This window comes from Chiroxiphia lanceolata, chromosome 16, assembly GCF_009829145.1.
Source record: "Chiroxiphia lanceolata isolate bChiLan1 chromosome 16, bChiLan1.pri, whole genome shotgun sequence".
NCBI classification, from domain to species: Eukaryota; Metazoa; Chordata; class Aves; order Passeriformes; family Pipridae; genus Chiroxiphia; species Chiroxiphia lanceolata.
In genome coordinates, this window is record NC_045652.1 from 7321859 (window position 1) to 7342660 (window position 20802).

At 37.9% G+C, this 20802-nt stretch overlaps 1 protein-coding gene across 3 annotated transcripts in view; it reads right to left on the bottom strand.

Moving 5' to 3' along the window:
* Window positions 1-3270: 3270 nt before the first annotated feature.
* Window positions 3271-20802, bottom strand: part of SNX29 (sorting nexin 29) — a 100563-nt gene continuing 83031 nt past the window's right edge. The window contains exons 21-22 of one of the 3 annotated variants that reach the window (XM_032703718.1): window positions 9215-9249; window positions 8593-8664 (exon numbers count right to left, since the gene is read on the bottom strand). In XM_032703718.1, the coding sequence (XP_032559609.1) occupies window positions 9231-9249 (19 nt within the window). In that variant the 3' untranslated portion in view covers window positions 8593-8664; window positions 9215-9230. Of the gene's footprint in view, window positions 8665-9214; window positions 9250-14745; window positions 15519-20802 lie in introns of those variants that run through there. The other 2 variants (XM_032703714.1, XM_032703719.1) reach the window with 2 other exon arrangements.

A 20802-nucleotide genomic window follows, 5' to 3' on the forward strand; every position in this document is an offset into this window, starting at 1 on the left:
CACATGGATATGAATGAAAGGTCAGATCTTTGCTTTGCAAATCCCCATTTCTCTGCACCAGCTGCACTTAAAGGGCACACAGCTACTTCAATGCATGCAATATTCCTCTAATTTGGAGGAACCTTGTGAAGTCTCAGGACAGGGTGGATTCAGAAACTGGGAGGATAAATAGATCAACTCCTGCAGACTTCCACTACCACTGCAACTGAGAGAGGCTTTGAAACTCAGTTCTGTTGACACTTTCTTCAGGATCTTAAATTGCCCTTTTTTAATTTACCTTATATTGGTGGTGGTTCTCAAGGTGCATCGCATTTGACAGTCAATTAACAAGGTCTGACATCACATTTTCACGTCCCTGTTACCTATAAAACAAGAACAGAGCTGTTCTGTATCTTTAAACGAGGCAGTGGGCTGGCACTGCCTCTGTGCACACCTGCAGAGGCTGCTCACCCTCTCTAAGGTGCTCTGTGTGAAGGCAGGAGGGCATCAGGGCCCTGGGGGGGCACAGCCCACAGCACATCACAGGCAGCCACTCCAGCCGTGTTCTGCTGCTCCTGCACACCCAGATTGCCCAGGAATTCCATCTCAGCAGGAGTTCTGCATGCAGCAGCGTGGTCAAAGAAATTTTCAGTCCCCAAGGAAAAGCAGAACCCCATAGTCTACCTCTGTCACGCAGGGAGGAGAACCCTGCCCGTGCTGATCAAGTACAGCAGTTGCCAGCAGATGTTATTTGTTAATTACTGACATATCCAAAGGGTGCTGTGGCTTGACAGACTCCATAACAGATACATTACCCACTTTGTTGTATCTCATCATGGAACATATGGTGGCAGTTCGATGTAGTACAATTTTAAACATTTTTTTAATGTATTCCTACGTTGAATTTCTCACTCACTTTTTCTGTTGTTTCTTGCTGGGTCAGAATGCATACTTTCTTCTATTTTCTTTTTTACTAGTATCCAATTACCCTCTATTTTCCAATACAGTAGAACTGCTCAGAGGTACTGATGTATCTTATTTGCCAATTCACACTTTTTTTCCACCTTTAAAAAAGTCAACCAGATGGTTTCCAAAAATGCCAATAATATCTAATATATTGTTTGAAATTAAAGTATCACTGCAAAATGCCTCTCATCTGATTAACTGCTTGAAGCCATATGTATCACTTTGGATGCACAAAGAACCGTGTGTTCCATCACTGTACTAAACAAAAGCCTACTGAGAATCTGAGCTCCTTCAAGATAAATCTGAGGGAAGCTCAGTTCTGTGCTACAAAGTATTAGTGTGTATCTAAAGCTCAGATCTGAAAAGCAGATCCTTCAAACTGTTCAGCAGCTCAAATACCACTGCATAAAGGACATTTTTTTTTTATTTAATCTGGCAATTAAGAAATAGACTTGCTTATGTACATCAATGGAGACAAAGTATATCTTCCTAATGACAGATAGCTCAGGTGTTATCTGCTTTGACTTAGCTAAAGTGCTACTCAACTATATTAAATGACATTTCATTTCCTACTTCTCTGTAAGCCCACATTCCCACTTTGGAAGGGAGCTGAGGATCTCCACTGCTGAAAATTTTCTTAGGAACAGCCTGGCCAGCAGGAGCAGGGCAGTCACAGTCCCCATGGACTCGGCACTGGTGAGGCCACACCTCGAGTCCTGTGTCCAGTTTGGGGCCCTCACTAAACAATTTGATGATGCCATATAAAATTGGGAATGTTAATGATCAGAATTTAATTTCCTACTAGAAACTGAGAAGTAGAAACTGTCACTGAAATTGAGACATGTGCAAGTGACTTAATTCATGAATGAATTAGCACTTGATAAAAAAACAGAGAATAAAGTGAAGAAAAAGCAAAATAATTATAAAAATTAGGTATTTTTAAATTATTATTAACCTGATTAAATCTTTTCTTGCTACATTTGCTTAACCTGTAAATATTTTTCACAGAGTGAAGCTATAGAATATGAGTGTGAAATTTATTTTAAAATAGCAATAATTCCCAAAGAAAGGCCTTGTATTTGACAGCTCTGGTAGATGTTAGTTGGAATCGTTAAAAAGAGGCTTATGTCATGCAAAGTTCATGACATAGAACTCACAGTGAGTAAAGTGAACCCTTTATGTACCTCAGCTGCTTTTGAACAACATGTAGCACCAGGAATAAAAAAAAATTACAAAAATATTCTTAGTGGGAAGATCAAGTAGTTAAAGTCAGAGCTGTAGCACTATGCAAGGATGAACTTGCCAGACACAGGAATTCTAGAAAACTGGGGAAGGGCAGGTCTTAGGGATCCAACAGAGACTCCAAAAATATCACAAGCTCAAACCAAGAAGGTGTAAAGAGCAAATGCCCAAGGGCACAAAGAGCCTGTGATGCTGCACACAGAGTGGGCAAGCACAGGGCACTGCAGGCCTGGCATTTGGAACAAAGAGCAAGAAGGGCAGAGGCTCACCCAGAGCACAACAGATTGCTCAGCAGAGAGATCTAAAGGTGCAATTAATGAGGGGCCTACACAAATGAAACAATTACAAGCTGCAGATGAGTAGGGATATAAGATCACTTTTCAAATAAAGACATTATTCAGCAATGACAAATGCAGTGTACTGGATAAGGTGCACGCACTTGCTGAGCAACTTTAAATATTAGGGAATCAAGAAATGTTGAAAATGGCATGAATACTGCTGAACTGGAAATAAAGTTATCAACATGGTACTTAGAAAACTCACATAATAAAAGCCTGCTGTTACAATGCTGGGGGAAAAATGGCAGGAAAAATTCAGAAAATAAGCATGACAAACACACACATGCCACACGTTGCTTTCTAGAACAAAATCAAGCATGACTTGCAATATATCAAAATGTCAGGTATGTATTTTAATTTGGGGAACACAGTAAGTTCACTCACAATACTTAAAAGGTCATTCAGAAAGACTGGAGTGCAGTAGCAAAAATCTTACCTTAAACACTATCTTAAAAATATCTTTGCTCTTTCTTCTGGCAGATCGTTGTACAAAGATTTTTCCTCATTTCCTTAAAATTTCGAGGGGTGAGGGGAAAAAGCAGTAAATCCTGCACAGGTCTTTTCTGAAAAGAAAACCTTTAAACCCACGTAGAAATGTCAAGCTGTTACAACTCCCCAAATGCAACATGACTATTTGTGGTATAGAAACACATTGAAAAAAATGAACACAAATCAAAAAGCAAATACAAAACAGCTGAATAGAACAAATAAGGTGCAAACAAACCCCACTTCAAACAAAAAATGGTGTTATTTTTTATTTTCTTCTTGGTAAAGTAGCATATTTTTAACCAGATTACAATAAAATTACCACAGGATATTTAATAATAATAATAAAAAAAACCAAGAAAGTATTTAGAAAATTTTATATATACACATTTGCTTAAAAATTCTATAATGTAAACATTAGCATAACGAGTTAAAATAATATTACAGTTTATTAATACTTATGTGAATACTGTACATATATATGTTTAAGAATTAATACTATATTTTCTACAGTTTAACAGGAAGAACAAAAATATTCCCTCCCCAAGTAAAAAGGGAAATCCAGCTTCTTCAGTTGCCAACAGGTTTTGTCCCATACATAAGACACTTATTTATCTCAGTGTTAAGTGAGAAAGAAAGCACAGCCTTTCAGAACTGTATTTTCAACCACACTTACAGTTTGATCATTTTTAGTGTCTTAAATGATTAATAAGAAAACCACTCATCACAGTTTAACCACTGTCATGGCATGGAAATAATTTCTGAAATCTTGTTAAAGGAACTGATTTCCCTACGTGGAAGTGCAATAAACTTGTTTTGATGCAATAAAAAACAACGTTGGGTTTTTTTAAGTCCAGGTGTTTGCAGAAATTTGTAAATCTGGAACATTCATTCCTCTCTAAACATTTCAGTGCTGTTGTCCAGTATAAATTCATGCCATTATGAACCAAAAACTAAGCCATTATTATTGTTTAGAAGTATGCTCTGATTATTTTTGTTAAAGAAATTTTATAAATAATCTAAGTTCTCTATAACTGGACCATAAAAGCACAATTAGTGCAGAATAAGAAATAAATTCAATGTACAGTGTCAGACCACTGTGTAGAACAAGTGTTTTATCTTCCATTCAATATGTGAAACACGAAGCAGGTTAACTGGTATTTTTAAACATATTCTATAATTCATATAGATAATTTCATACAGTGAAGTGTTTCTTTGCATACAAAAGGCTAAGAAACTACTGAAATGACAAAATCATCATCAAGTGAATATCCCAGGTGGAGCAGGGTGCTGACTCAAACACCCTTACCCATAGAGAGTGAAGGAGAGAAATTCTTCACTTTCTTGAGCTGTTAAATCACTTTTCTAGAAGTGACTCAAGATCCAATACAGAAGTATTATCATTGTTTCCAAGGAGAAAGTTGTATTCTCATGTTAAATAGGTTTCTTTCCATATATCCTAGAGTTCCAGCTGGAAGAGCCCAGTGCTGTTCCCAAGATTTGCAAGGGCATAGAGCAGCACAATTTGGTCAAGAAGTACTTTTTTTCTTTCTTTTAAACACTTTTCCACAGGTTTCTCACTGTAATTTCAAGCAAGTAACTGTATTTCTATCCACAGGTATATATTATCTGTGCTCAGAATTCCAAGGCATTAGATGAAAAATGTTTTGGAGTAGCAGGGTGGAACCTTGGGAACAGCATGGAACTTGGAGCAGCACTGAGATCCCTGGAGGAAAAGGAATGACATCCATATGTGAAAGCACCAATAACTGATTCTGGTAACAAAAGATCATATTCTTAACCCATTAATACATCCTGACAGAAGTATCATTAGTTCACTGGGGGTTCACCAAGTCTCATTTATTATTAGCTGGCTGCTCTGAGTCAGTCAACCCCATTTGTTAGTAGGTTCTTATTAATTAATTTGACAGCTACCATGCAGATATTGTTCTGTACAATAAAACATGACTTTGTAACAAAAAAAATAAAAAGCACCTTAGCAATAGGTCACAATTTTGAGCCAGTAATCTTTATTACCATGATGTTCTTTCTCTAAATACTTGTATTAATCCAATCTCAATGGTTTATGACTTGCAGTAAATTCTGCAAGGTATTATAATTTGATTACAACTATCACACCAACAATATATTCCATAAAAAAGACTGGCTTTGAAATTATTATCTTCCTAAGAATATATGACTTAATGGACATATCAATTTAAGCCTTTATAACTATGCCAATATCCTGCCTCATATAAACGTTGGAAATTTATTATTACTATTGAGAACTTTGATTTAATTTGCAAAAGCCAAGTCGACACAATGCTATAATGAATGACAGAATCTCTAAATAAATGAGACTCTGAAAAACCACACTCAGTCTGTGATGAATACTGATACACACATCTGCAAAAGCTGGAAGAGCTTTGCCTGCTCTGTGTTTCTCAGGAAAACGTTCATTTCCCATGTGATTGGACAAGAGCATTACAGTAAAAGTTGTGCCGCTTTTTACAGTTTATTTTCAATAGTCACTGATGAGAAGCCCTGGAGACCCAATACATCTAAAGATGAAGCAGGAATGAAATGCAAATGATACCACAAATTCCTCTCCACTGCCTTGTGCCAGGCCACAGCCCAGGGCTGGCAGGAACAGCTCCAGGGCCCGGACTCTGTCCTGGGATTACAGCACCAACAAAAATGATCGAACCCATCAACTCACTGAGCACATACAGGGGTTTCAGAGCTTTGAGCCAGTGCCAAAGGAAGTTGACACAGGATAAACTGATCAAATCATTCAAGTGATGGAATAATTGTTACACTTACAGGTATTTTATTAGAATAACAGAACTCCTTGGCATTCTTAATCCCAGCTGGTCAACCTTCTTAACAGACTTTGCTGATTCTGGTGAATTATCAGAAGTGGGATTTGCAACAGATTCCCTTTAAGAGCATATCAGAATGTCCTGAGGTGCTAAAAATTTGGGCATTCCTGTCACTAGGCACCTACTTGCATTCGTACAGGTACCTCACTGATCTTCAAAATAACCAGGGCTATGAAGTGGGAAAGCTACCTTATGAAGAAAGGCTTTCATTTGATTATTTTCTGGGATTTTAGAGAAACCACAGCTGAGCTTTTAAATGGATTAGTAATGCCCCCATTACAGTATCTTGTATCACCAAGTGAACATTGTTTGCAGACTGTAATCTTGGGAGCTGATACCCAGTTCAGCCACAGTTAACAAAGAGCAATTTGTACATGGTAAACAAGTTCAGTATTTTTATGTGATCTACATACATACATTAAAAATTACAAGAAGCAAGACAATCAGGGATGAAATAATTTTAAGAGCCAAATGCAGATACAAACAATTCCTTTTAAACAATTAAAAAAAAATTCAGTCTGTGCTAAATGAGATTTCTTATCATTTTCAGCTTTCTGATTAAGAAGTATTTGAATCTGTGAATTACTTCCTGAAAATTAATATATCTCCATGTGACAGATACATCACAAAGGTTACCACACAGTGTTTTCTTTCAGGTTTACTTGCAATTCAGTGTTAATAGATGTATGCCATGTTTCTATTAACCAAGTCTACACTTTCTGAAAAATAGAATTGTTTCAAAGTGGGACCATCATTACAGCTACTTCTCTTTCCAACAAACTAAACCAGCAGCAGTGCATCAGACTAAAGAGTTTGGAGAAGCTACTTAACTGACAAACTACTCACTTCGCCTTCTTCTCAAATAAGTGTCCCACTGTAACTTACACAAAACACCAACAGTAATTCATCTGTTAATGAAAACAAACCCACTTGTTCACAGGCTGCCCTTTGGGCTTTGTTATTTATCTATTTTGGGATTCTTACTGACTGAAAAATCTTGTTTCATTTCTGTGACATGATTTTACTTTGTGGTATTTCACCTACGGAAATTTCTAACCTGAGGAGTGAATTCCACTCCTCTCTGCCACAGTTTGCTATTCAGTGCAATCTGAGAGCTACATATTTCAGTGGTAGGAATCCAGCACTTGGGGTCATACTCAGGCACTGATGCTCCTCACTGTGTGTAACAAACTCTACTCACTCAGGAAGTGCCACCAAAAATGACTGGACCACTCACCTGCCTGAACGACACACAGTGGTCACAGGTTTGCAGAACACAAGTTCCAGTTTGCCAGAACTTCAGTAAACCAGTGAGGTAAAAAAACCTGTTATTAATCATCAGCTTGGTTTTTTCCTGGAGAATGATATAAGGTTTTAGTATCTACTGACGTGAGAATTTAATATAATGAATGGATAATAAAATGACAAGATACATCAATTTAAGTAACATTATCCAAAAAAACTTCGGAGAAGAAAGATATTCTTACACAAAGGAAAACCAGAACACAATTAATGGAAAATTTGAACGTATACTACTTAAACTTAATGAAGAGAAGAAGATAGCTAAAACATAATTAACTGCCTACGGCAGTGCAACTAATGGATACTGAACTGGATTCCAGTTAATCCATGTCAGGACTTCCATCACTTGTAATAATTCTTGTCAATATTTTAGTCACTCTTACAGTAGTAGCATTACAAATTACTTTTCAATAAGAGGTGATGGGTAACAGGCACTTTCATTACAGGCAATTTTTAAGTATCACTATGGGAAGAGTTTTACAAAATCAGATTAATGATGGACTATTCTGTAACATCAGCAACAAACTGATAACAAAATATAACCCAAGACTTGAAAGCGCTATTTTGCACCATGCTAATTTTGTGTATCCTTGCAGTGGTTTGTAAAAATTAATAATATTGCACCTGCCTTCCAGCAGGACTGAAATTTTACTAAAAAATTATTACATTCTGATTTTAAAGAATACTTCCCACAAATGAAAGCTATTGACAATATCTAACTAGAAATGTACAAAAGCTATTTTTCCACCTGTAATGTTTTTCTCATCATCTACATTGTCAAGTTTTTTAAAAAACCTTTGCGTGTCAGAGGTTTACAATAAAAAAAAAACCAAAACAACCCAGTCCTTCTATTTACAAAAGGTAATAAATTAGTGAGGTTCTTTTAAGCACATCCTTCTGACCTATTAAGTAGTGATAATCATAACCGTTCTCCTAAGGAAAAAAAAAAATTGTCTTGACATGATACCCATGTCTCTCTGGAACAGAAAAATGTACATGTTAAAAGGGAGACAACATAATACAAACAAGGAATTCATTGTAAAAGAAGGACTTCAGGGGAACAAAGGAGAATATGTGCAGTGCAGCTTTACAAAACAAAGAAAATGCCATCAGTTTGCTGAGCTCTGGTGAAGAGCCCTCGTATTCTTTTGAGAAAGTGATTACTGCCTTCCAAAGTAGTTAATCAGGATATGACCCTTGGCAATGAATGTCTCTTTTTAGGATTTAAGTTGATGCAGCTGTAGTCTCTTCAGGAGCTTAAATTATAAATATAGGCTAGGAAGGAATCTCAGAACAACTTAAAGTACGTGGTGCCCGTGTTCACAACTAGGAAAAAGGGTCAGAGATCCCCACTCTGGGGTTCCAGGCTCCGGGGCTCCCTTTGGTGGCTGCGGGACAGTTTGGGGAAGCGCGGGGTCACCCTCGAGCGATTGCCTTTGCTCACTGGCTCTCCAGAAGGTGGAATATCACTAGGGAGACAAAACATAAAGACAGAAGTAGCTAATTTACGTTACATGTAAATTATTCTGTGGTTATTTCCAACATGAAAAAAGCAGATGTTATGAGAGCCTGGCACATGACTGCAAAGTACAGCACACATCTCCAACATCACGGAATTGCGCTCTTTCTACTGGTATCTCAAGTGTGAATGACAAAATGGGCTCTTTCAGAAATGAGAACTAGCAGAACTTCCAATACTTCATGGAAGATTGCTAATTACAGGATAAAAGCATATCTCCATGAGCTGCAGCTCAGAAATGGCGGGAAAAGCATTTTGAAGTGATAAAAGTACGAGCAAAATAGACGAGAGCTTGGATGATGCTCAATCAACAATCCTCTAATTATGGATGGATGTATCATTACGTGATGAAGTACATTAGTAATACATCCCTGTTGGGAATTCTTCAGTCTCCTCTGACCCACAACAGACTACAGTCTTACATGAATGAGCCTTTTGGAAAAGACTCAGAGAAGAACATCAACTTCAAAAACAAGCAGTAACAGAAAATTCCAGCTTACCTAGGTGACATTCAGGCTATAGACTCCTCGGAAAACTACAGTATAAAGGGATAGCATTGTACTTTTGCCATTCTTTTAGAAGTCTCCACATGGTTTTTAATTAAACTGCTTACATACAGATCAATAAATAAAACTGGTTTGCATTTAGCAACTCAGCTAGTCAATCAAATCACACAGCACACAAAGCCAAGCTTATTTTTACAAGTTAAAAACCCCAACCTCATAATACCTAACTTCAGAACAATGGCAAAAAGTCCATAGGGGAGGAATTGCTCATCTGCACTTCTGGCCATCTTAAACAAACAGAGATATATTTTAAAAGAATCCCTGAATTTCTCTGTGCAGTTCCCTTTTTCCTGCAGTGACCTTCCCAATACACAGGTCAGACAGCCCTGCCAAAGCCACAGGCACACTCAGGCTCTACTGAGGTGTTCTGAGCACCCCCATGGGAGAGATGGTACCAAAGCAAAAGCCTTTAACAAGTCTGGGACCGAGTGGAAAATTCACTTGCAGGTAGCAGAGCACTTCTGCAGGAAAGGGCAGCTGCCTCACTGGTAGCCATCACCTTTGCAACTACAGCGCACACAAATTTCTGTTCCCACAGAAATAAGAGGGGAAAAACACTGTGGAAAAATTATGTTCAATTCAGACGCTAAATGTTAACCAAAAAAAAAAAAGTGTTAAGTCTTTTTAATGGAAGTGCATTATTTAACTTGTCTAAATTTCTAAACAGAAAACTCTAAAAGAGTCTTAGCTAAAATAATAAATGATTTTCCTACCTCAAGATTCATCACATTCCTATTAAAGTATTTAGTCTTTCAAGGTAACTAAGAACCTTTATGTGAAAAAATGCATAAAATACCTGTGGTACACATCCATCTCTTCTTCAGTAACAAGATTAACAAGTTATATCTTTAATTCCTTATTTTTCTTGTCACTAAAATAAAAAGTCTAAAAATTAATTTAGCATATGTTATTAATTCTTGATAGCCAAGGATAATTGGACTTACAACTGTGGCCTCATGATTTCTTATTTTGAAACTCAGCAATGTTATCTAAGTTGCTGTAGAGAATTCTGATCATGTGAATCCAATTTCAGCTGCACTCATTAGCATGGATTTCTTTTAGTAACATGAATATTATTACTCATAATTTTTATACTATTTATAAAATTGAGCAATGCAGTGTTGATATTCTTAATGCTTGTAAAACAGAGCATGGGATATTGGCTTCAGGGAGTTGTGCTTTTGTGTTAAGATAGGTATTTTTCAGAACGTGTAAACATAAAATAACCTAAATATCAATTATACAATGGAATAAAATTAAATAAAATTAAATTTTCACCTCATTGAGCTTTGCTCAATCTAAAATAGGTTAAGGAGCTTTATGAGCAGACAGACAAACTTACAGGTACATGGTAGTTTCCACTGCAGAAGAGAGCACAGAGTTATATGCAATTACTATAATTTGGTGATTGCTTTATTGAAAGCACATTTTAATCCACAAGCTCCTCCTGCTGGCATGTCCTCAAAACGACATTAGCTCCAGCCCATGGGGAGCAATGCCATCCAAACGAAAAAGGGCAAAAGGGGCAGGAGGAATCCCTCTAAAATGAAGAGATATGAATTAATATCAGTGTGCCCTGACAGGCAGGGCTGAGGTAACCAGATCATTCAGGATAATTCCATGAACACCAGTGCCTTGGAATGAAGGACAGACATTGCAAGTAATTCTGCTAATTTAAATGATGCTACTCCAGAACAAGATATATCTAATAACTAAATTAGAGATAATTTGTCTTAAATGTCTTAGCTAATTTTTATAATGACAATCCAAATTCTAAGACAAATCATTATGTTATGTAGGTTTACATAGCAATGTATATCTGAGGAATCAGGTCTTCATGCATCCAGCATGAAAAAGCAAACTAGAGCTGAAACTGAATTCCTCAACTTCCACAGACCAGATGTTCTATGGGGAAAAAAAGTTTAAAGTATTAGAAAAAAGTCATAAATTTAAAAGTATATATCTTTTAGTCCCTTTCCATCTGCCCTTTTCCAAAACCTGATGAGGAAACCAGCCATCTCACTTTGATTTCAGCTCCAGCTTTCTTACCAAAATGACCACCCACCCCCAAAACACATGGTAATCAAGTAGGGGGAAAAGCTTCATCTCCCATCTCTTGTCTCCTGTTACTAGATTTAATAATTTAGTTTGGCCTTGAGGTCAAATGATACCTATAAAGTCTCTGGCACTAAAAAAGACACCTTTCTAAATGACATGACAGTTCGACAGGTCAGACAGGCCATGAACTCTTGGGCAGAGGTATGAAGACCTTAAAATGATCCTGTCAGTATTTCTGGCAAGTGCACATAAAGATGAAATTCAGACAAATCTATTTTGGCCACCCTGTGTTTAGGAGGGAGGAATAAACCACACCTACGTGCAGTATTTGCAAACCCTCTCATTTGTCTCATTCAGTAGAAAGTCTCTAGGCTAATTTGGGGGGCTGAGCTAGGGTTCACCCATAGCTGATTGTTTTATTCAGATTAAAATAGAAATTTAAAAGACATAGACCTAAATCAGGGAGTAGCTGTGCTACAGTAACTCTTCCAAGTTCCTGCAGTCAGCACTGACTCTTCAACCTACACCTGTCCCAGTTACACCTGTTTGGTTTTAATACAACATTATTCTTTAGCCTTCTGAGCCATTGAAAACTAAATCGGGTTTAATTTCTAGGCCGAGTCTGGCAGGCAGGCAGAGGCTTGCCAGGCCTTCCCTGTTCAGCAGTGGAATGTCTGTGTATTAAAGGCTCAAGTTCTTTTCTACATTCTCTCCTTGTCCCATTCTGAAGAAAAGCAGCAGCCTGCTGAGGCAATCAATTCCTCCTTCCCACCAGGCCATTGTTTAGCTTTCAAGCATTCCTGATTGATCTGCCCAGCGTTTGTTTGGCAAACGATTCAGTTGCATTGATTTTGTCTTGGTGTCAAGTTCTGCCTGAGGTGCATCTATAGAAAATAGCTTAAAATAACCGGTCCTTTTCATCAGCTGCTGGTTTATTCATACCTTTGATTTATTACTCTCCCTGTATCCAAATGTAAACTGCATTTTGTGGGTTTCTCTTTCCATACTCAGCATATGGAACTGCAGTATTGTCTTGGCTGATGCTGTGAACGTTTACATGAGGAAATTTATTTCCCATCCCATTGTCTCCTCTTCAGATAAAATTAGAGAAGTTTCTATAAAAACAGTGTAACATGTCTGCAATTGGAAATACTTTTGTATCAGCCAGAGATCAGAAGCAATAAGCACACCTTGGGAGTGCAGGAAAGCACAGGATCAGGTATTTCAGATATCTATCTCCAGCTCTGTCTCACGTGAAAATGCATCTCTGGAGATATTCATAATTCTAGTTCTGCTTGAGTTGTATTAAACACACATCATGAAAAAAAGGCATTCACTGGCAGATGAATTCAGTGATTTTTGCCAGCTTCTTATGTTACTCGTTCTTTGTTAGTCATTATAATAATCTAAATTCTGGTTATAACCCCAATATTAATGTAAACTGGACTCAGGCAGGCAACCTCCTCAGAAAGGTAGTATTAAACAATGTCTAGACTACATTAGGATATCCTTAGTAGACAACTGAGAACTAATTCTGACTTGCCAATACAACATAAAATCAAATAAAACACCTGTCTAGTGGTATTATTAATTAAAATTCTGAATTCATCAAACCATTTCACATAATGGAGTAACTCATGCTTTGCAGTCAACGGGGTAAAATATTTTTTTCCAGTTGTTGAAGTGTAAAAATAATTGGAGCCACATTCCTGCCACTGTCCCCAAAATGATCACAGAAACTGTGATCTCCATTAATAAAAATGGCTGAGTTGGGATGTTTAAACAGTCAGTTATTAACAGAAGAGATGAGAGAAAAGGGTAAGATAATCCCTCTATAGTACACTTCAATACTGAAAATCCTGAAGACACTGTTAAAGCAAAGTTGTCAGATTACAAACTGAACAATCCTTTCCCATCAAGATTAGATCTGAAATGAAATTTCAAGAAATGAAAAGCATTAATTCTAATATTCTCTCCAACCACTTGGTTAATGTACAACTCCTTCTACTTCCACTACACACTTCTACAGCACAACACAGTACTCATGAAGTATTTGATCTCTTCTTGCTGTGAAATAATGACACATAATCGTGCTGCCATTTGTTATAATTCAAATTACCCTGACTTTAACATTCACATGCTATAATTCAGTTTCCATACCAGCATAAAGACTTTCTTCATCAACATTTGCATTGATATTTGAATTTTTCTGTAAACCATGGCACTGTACCTAACTGTAATGATAGGATCTTTTTTTTACTTCTGGTAACTTTATTTTGAAGTTGGCATAACAAGATGGTTACTGTATCCATCAGTTATATAAATGAATAATACCTATGATTAATTTTGGCAATTCGATACACTCTCATTCAAGAAATGCTCAGAACCCTGTAAAGGTGACCTTTCATCTAAGCAATACTTACACCCAGAGGCTCATTCCTTGGCTTTCCAATGCATAATAACACCTGCATTTGGGAATGGTTACTTCCCATGCCTCATGGTGCCCCAGCCAGAGTAACATAATGCATGTGCTCCTGCAAATGATCCCTTCACAGCTAACTAGAAAGCCAGAAACCTAAACCAAACACACATTTACATTTATTTATAATTGTTATAATTATTTTGTGTATTTCTGTTCTTAGTTAAAAGGTAGCAAGTTTGGCTGTGCCACCCTTTTCCATCTAGAAATCACCAACATTCAGCTCTCCTCATTCTCCTCCTGTCAGGGGTTGGCTGAACCTGTGTGAGCAGAACCACCTACCACACACAGGGAAAGGTGATTCAGGGAACAAGTGGCTCAGAAGCAGAACATGTTCCAAGGTTGTTTATATAATAACAAAACGTAGGATTTGCTTTCAGAAGAATGGTGCTCAGTAAATACCTGGATTTATTTTTTCCTGCTAGTAAGTAATTACCTTTAAGGAAGGCAGAGACAGCTAAATACATTTTTATTGAAAATATTGAGGTAACTAAAGACAGAGGACGTGCAGCAGGATTCACAATGCATCTCATATGTGAAAATAAAAGGACTAAATCTCTTGTTTGACAAGTAGCAATTTCCACGTGCTGAGGCAGCAGTGCATTACAGTGACTAGCCAGGCACTTCCTCCTCCATATTCACAAGTTGTTTGCACACAAAAATGACATGGAAGGAAGACAACTTTAATTACCAAATTAGCTTTTAAACAGCCCATAATCAATACGATTGGCATTGGGCATAAGAACAGAGTTTACACCAGTGTACGAGAAGCCCATGAAAGGAGTTAAGCACCAACACCTGTGAACTTTCCCCCCTCTAGTTTACACAGAACACAAAATGCAAAAAGTGAACCACATTTCATGCCAAGGAGGGAAAAAAAACCAAAAATCTGAAAGCTTAAAATACTACTTCCTACCTGTTCATCCTTATAATTTACTTGATACTGAGCTCACTCATGTACTTAGTCAGATTAATGGCAATTTTAATGGCAATTAAAAACTTGGTGCACATTCCTCCTTGCTTTACTATGTCAGACTTTTAGCCTTCAATACTCCATAACTCAGCTTCATGGGAAAGGCAGCACAGTTACCAGTCTCCTGGAAATCTGCCACCTGTTTTTCCACGTGCTCGGGAGCAAACAGCTCCTGGTGCTTGAGTTCTGAGCTGGGGGATGGCCCTGGTGGAGCGAGTTGGCTGCTGTTTCCCTGCTGAGAAGTTCTGTCTCCTCCATGCTCCCTGACTCTTCTTTGCTCCAAATTCAGGCAGGCAAGAATATTTGCCCCAAAGCACTACCAAGTACAGCGTTCAAGATAGTTTAAATAGTCTCCATAGGAATGATGCAACTTAGCTGCCTTTGCTTTGAGTTTTTCAAGTAAACTGCCCATCATCAAAAATAACCTGCACAAACAATTACCATCATTATTTTATTTTTAAGAACAAGCCCCTTCTTTTAAAATCACAATAAAAGCAAATGGAATGATAAAGAAAAGTTGTGATCAAAACATGTTGTTTTGATCTTCCAAGGAAGTGCTTGAGTTTTAATTGCTCCATCAAGAGGTATCAGCTGCTTCTCTCAAGTATCTGCATTTCTCCTGAAGATTAGAGCATGATATCAACATGTGCAACAAGGCAGGAGAGAGCTCATGTGACATTCTCAGGGACAGATCCAGATTTGAATCCATGTCATGTTAACGATAATAGCTATGAATGTAAAAAATGAACAAATTTTAAAACTGTTCCTAGAATCACACAGAATCATCATCTTTTCTGGAAAACATGGTGGCAATGATAAAGTGAAGAACAGTGCTTTGTAGCAATCACTTTTTCTGCCTTTGATTTTATTTTTTAAATACTAAGGGCATGTAATTGCACTCCAACCATAAGCTTGATACTAACAGTGATCCATGACCTAAAAACCTCAAAAATTTAGGCCATAATCTCAACCCCTGGGAGCTTTTAGATCATTCTTCATTTTAGCCTATTATTTTTAGTTTCCCTAAGATAAAAAGAAATTCCCACTGAGTTGAATAGCCTATAGAAAACAGTGCACCTGCACCTGGAAACATAATCACAGAGAGAGAGCTGAGACTTGGCATAGTGGAATTAAATCTGTACTCTCTAAATAAACAAAAGTAATCAAGATGGGAAAATATGGAAATAATTGAGTACTGTCAACAGAATAACAAGGGAACTGCTGACTTTGCTTGGTAATGAAGACAAGGACCAATGTTTACATTTAATCCAAGCAGAAAGGGAAGCTAATGGAAGGAATGACATTGCCTGGCAAATGACTAAGGGAGCCAGCTTGGGATGCAACACTCTTGATGGATTAGACAGAAACTAAGCATGCACCAGGCTGACCAGCAAAAAGAAGGCCACAGTAATTGGCAACCAAAATCACATTTTCTGTTTAGTCATATTTCAATTATTTTCTCTGTAAAGAAGAAAATGTCAGTGATAAATACAGCTCATCCTTTTTTTCATTATGACTCCAAATTAGGTTAACAGGCAGTAAAATTTTCCACTGACTCCAGTGGGAGTTCAATGCACAGTGCATTGCTTGCCAGGAGCCCCTGGATTTTGGGGTCAGCTCTCCAGGTATCCTCTGATTCAGAGTCTTCAAAAAATGTGTCATCTTGGTCCCTGTCTAATGCAGAACTTTGCCAATGAGTTCAAATTAAAAAATAAATCAAATTTGCAATAAGCTTGTTCCTTGCCAGAATATTAGAGAAGAATCAATTTAGGACACCAGTGATCAGCTGTGGCTCTCCTATTGCTGGCAGCCACTGCAGTGTAGCTCCTGCCTGGAGTGGCATTCCTGGCAACCAGGAGCTGCTGAACCTTCCCTGTTCTCAGCTACAAGGAGAAGCCTGGAAATGGCTGCTGCTGCCCAAAGAACCTGCTTCTGCAGTAAGGAAGTTGCAGGATCACAAGACAGGCACGTTCACCTTTTAGCTATGAAATCCCCAGTAAAGTTCCTCCTCTCCTCGTCTTTGAGTTTTGCGGCTTTTGGCCACATGAAGATTTTGTCGTTAGGAAGACCAGTCAACTTTCTTTGATAGAGGACATTTTATGGCTCTAAGTAAATTTTGAACTAAATGGTAACTGAAAAAGCTGCTGAGAGAGCACTTTCCCTGGTTTAGAATCAGATCAATGAAGCACCTGTATCCAGAGATCAGTATTACACATGCACATCTACAGCACCAGAAGGCAATAAGATGAGGCAGTTTTATCTTTGTTAGGATAGTTCTGCTTTGCCAGCAGGAGAAAAGTCTTAGAAGACACCCAGTGAAGTGTGAGCCTGCAGTTCCCCCCTGCAGTGCTGCTGTGCAGGCCTGGGCAGTGACCAACACCACTGCTGGTTATGCTCTACGAGGTGACACAGCAGGGTGAGGCAGTGACAACTCTACAGTCAGACATGGAACCTTTGCAATCATACCCAAACAGCTCCCCTGGGCTCAGAAACACTGGGCACCAGATTTTATTGGACTTAGATGCACTTCACTCAGCTGTTGCACTAACAGCGAAAATATGATAAAATATTCAGTCTGCCTGGCAGTACAAACCAGCCCCACTTTATTTCCCTGTGGTCATACCTTGCTCTTCTCAACAGTGCTTTGGGATTTCTCTCATTTAATATGTACGAGTCTTCTACTGAAGGATTTCTAACAGAGCCAGACATTTAGAGCTATTCAGTATATTTATGATTTACCCAGAAACTGTATTAAGACTAATAAATTAAATCTCTTATAAAGAATTAATTTATGAGTTCTTAAAGGTTAGAATAAAATTTGAGAAACAAGATTTCAGAGGTCAGATAGACATGGTGTTGTAAGAAAAGGGCTCTTTGGCTCATTTTGCAGTTGCAAAATTGGGCTATTTTATGCAAGCTGTTTGCAAGGCACAGATTTCTAACTTTCCACAGTGAACAGCAATCCCTGCAGACCCACATATTAGTGGGTCTCTTCTTACATGCATTTTACTGAACTCTTAAGTGTAATTGTGTTACAATTACAAAAATCTTAAACTAAAAATAAACCTTCATACTGCTGTTGGTATAATCAAACTCTGGGGAACTGTATAATTAATACGTGAAGATTTAAAGAAAAATTACTCTGGTCTGCTCTTGAACATGGTGATACCAGCCACCCCAGAACAAACCCTTCCTGGAATTTCTGTCTGGAATTGGGTTATTCCAGCAGCTGTAAACTGAAGAAGCCTGTTTAATGCAGAGCTGCATTAGGAAATCTGCAGCTATTCTGACTAGATCCTCAGAGACCAGAACAACCTGATGTTGGACTGATGTTGTAAATAAGCAAAGTCCTCCAGTCGTGTTGTCCCTGTAAGGGCCACACACAGAGAGTGGGATGAGCATGGAGAGGACACCTGAGCAACCTCTGCAGGCTGCAGATGAACCAGCACTGTGTGACGACGCTGCCTTGATTATTTCTGCACAGACCTCAACAGTGCAGGTCATTTTGCACTTCTGAACTGACATTTGGTCTAATTTGTACCTACAGAAGATGTATTTGGAGCAGTCCTCTGTAGCAGTCTAAAGAACATTTAAAAAAAAAAAACCAGCAATGATCACCTTGTTTACTCATCTGTTAATGCTACGGCAGGGAAGTGCACTTCCATACCATTAATTTTTTGGTATTAATAGACAAGTGCCTATAATCACACCAAGTTATTCTGGAATCCTTCAGATTCTGCTGTCATCACAGAAGCGCCAAACATATTAAAAATACAGCGCAAAAATAGCATCTGAAATGCAACAGAATTGAATGGTCTATGTTTACAGCTGGCAGATAAACAAAACCAAGGAACAAAGCTTCTGTAGGATGTTTTGAATTTCAGTGATGGCCTGTAGCTAATTCATGCTGTTTTCACATGAGATACTGATGGCTGCTGGAATATTTTTCAACACAAGTTCAAATGAGGAAAAGAAATAACCCACCTCCTTTTGAAAAACTGTGCAGTTAGGCATAAACAAACTTGTTATGGTCTGGATTAAAGCCAAGTACATGCACAAGTACAAAGATACCTCCCTTACGAAGATTATTTGCTTTATGTATTTGGATGGATGCATCCATTTATCCATTACTGTCAGTCTTGCACAGAAAGGAAAATGAATAAGCACTGGAAGACTGCAATATAAGGTGTATAAACAGATTGTTCTAAACCACATTTTCATGAGTATTCCTTACTGCTTCATATACCAAGAGAAAGGAATAAAGTTTATATATCCATCTCTCAGCAAAGCCTCTTTCGCTCCTGAAAATCTCTTCCACTGTGGAAAAGTAATTAAACTTAATCTTTGGTTTTATTCCCAGTGAAATAAGCATTACAGAATAGTTTTTCTTGCGATACTCCAAATCTAACAATTACATGAAGAGAAAAAAATCATGTTGTTTCATTAGCAAATTAATTTTTAAAAAAACATTCTAGTAATTAAGTAAAATTTACCTATGGGAATATATTTACACACACGAATTCTGATTTCATGAACAGTGTATTTTCAACAATTACACCCCGTTTTTTTTCCCCTCCCTAACAGGTTTCTCAAGGGCAATTGAACCAATATATTGACATTTCAGGGGATCTGTAGCAAACATCATAAACTCATGTCTGAGGGCTTAGCTTGCCATATTCCTGACAACGGATTACATAAATACACTAAACCAAAACTGTTTGCAAATGTCACAGAGAACTCCCTAATATGAAAAGGGCCCTTGGCTTAATGTAGAGCAATTCCTTGTGCACAAAGGCCTGATCTGCAGGGTACAAAAACAAACTTGGCCCGACTGATGCTCCCTGAGCCCCTCTGGGACAGTCACCAGGGGGAAATGAAAGCAGGCAGTGACTTACAGGGATCATTCCCTGTTTTTCTGCATCAGATATCTTGAAAAAATACCACTTTCAATTCCACAGGGTATCAGAAAGACTATTTGGTGACAAGCCATCAGGTGTCTGGGAGCTGAAGAGAGAATACTGGTTATGCCAATACAGGTGATCCAACAGCTCATCTCACTCAGACCCTGCTTCCCAAACAATAAATCCATAAATCGTGCTCTCACTGGGGATCCACACACACACACACACACACTGGTCTAAAAGTTTTTCCATTCTGCCACATTTTAGAAACTCTGAGAATAAAAGTAATTTTTCAGATGGTCTGCATTGTTGGCAAATATCTCAATCAAGCTCCCTTTTTAATGGAATTCAAGCTGAAAATGACAAATTAAAGTCTTTCTCTTGAATACAGACTGAATTTCAGCAACTCTTGTTCGCTATCTGTTATAAACTCTATTGCTTTCATGACTTTACATAATATTTTTTCTAAGTAGAGAATTAAAGTCATGTCACACAGGCCACACTAGTGTAGTTTTACATAATATGTTTTGCCATGCAGACAGGTTAAAGTGAGTAAGAAGCTCTTAAGTTCCTTTCAACACATCAAAGAAAGTCAGGAGTAGAAATAACCTCACTCTTTGTTAGAACTGTATGGCTTCAAAAACCTAATAAAGTGCCACAGTTGCATGCTATGCAACTTCCAAATATATTATAAATACAATTTGTATGATAAATAAGATATTATTTTGTTTGGTTTTTTTCAGTTCCATTAATCAGTTTCTATTCATTCTGTGAGCATATATTTAAATAAATAATTCCCTCTTCAGTTGTACATTTGAAATTCTAATTAAAAAAAAAATCCCTGAAAGTGATTTGGGGTATGAGAACTTGTCAACACAGAAAGCAGAGAATCCCATCTGCTCCAAGCCCTTGTGGGGTACCTGAAACCTGCTTTCAGCTGTACGGAGAATGGAACTCAGAAAATTTCTCTCCCTGGAAATGTCATGGGCTCTTCCAGTGTTCTGCCATTCCAACAAGGAGATCAGGTCTGGGAGCACTGGAGCTGTTGTTGTGTGCAGTGGATTAACAGACCATCAGGAGTCTCCTCTAGGGCCTTGCTCTGCAGCCCAGG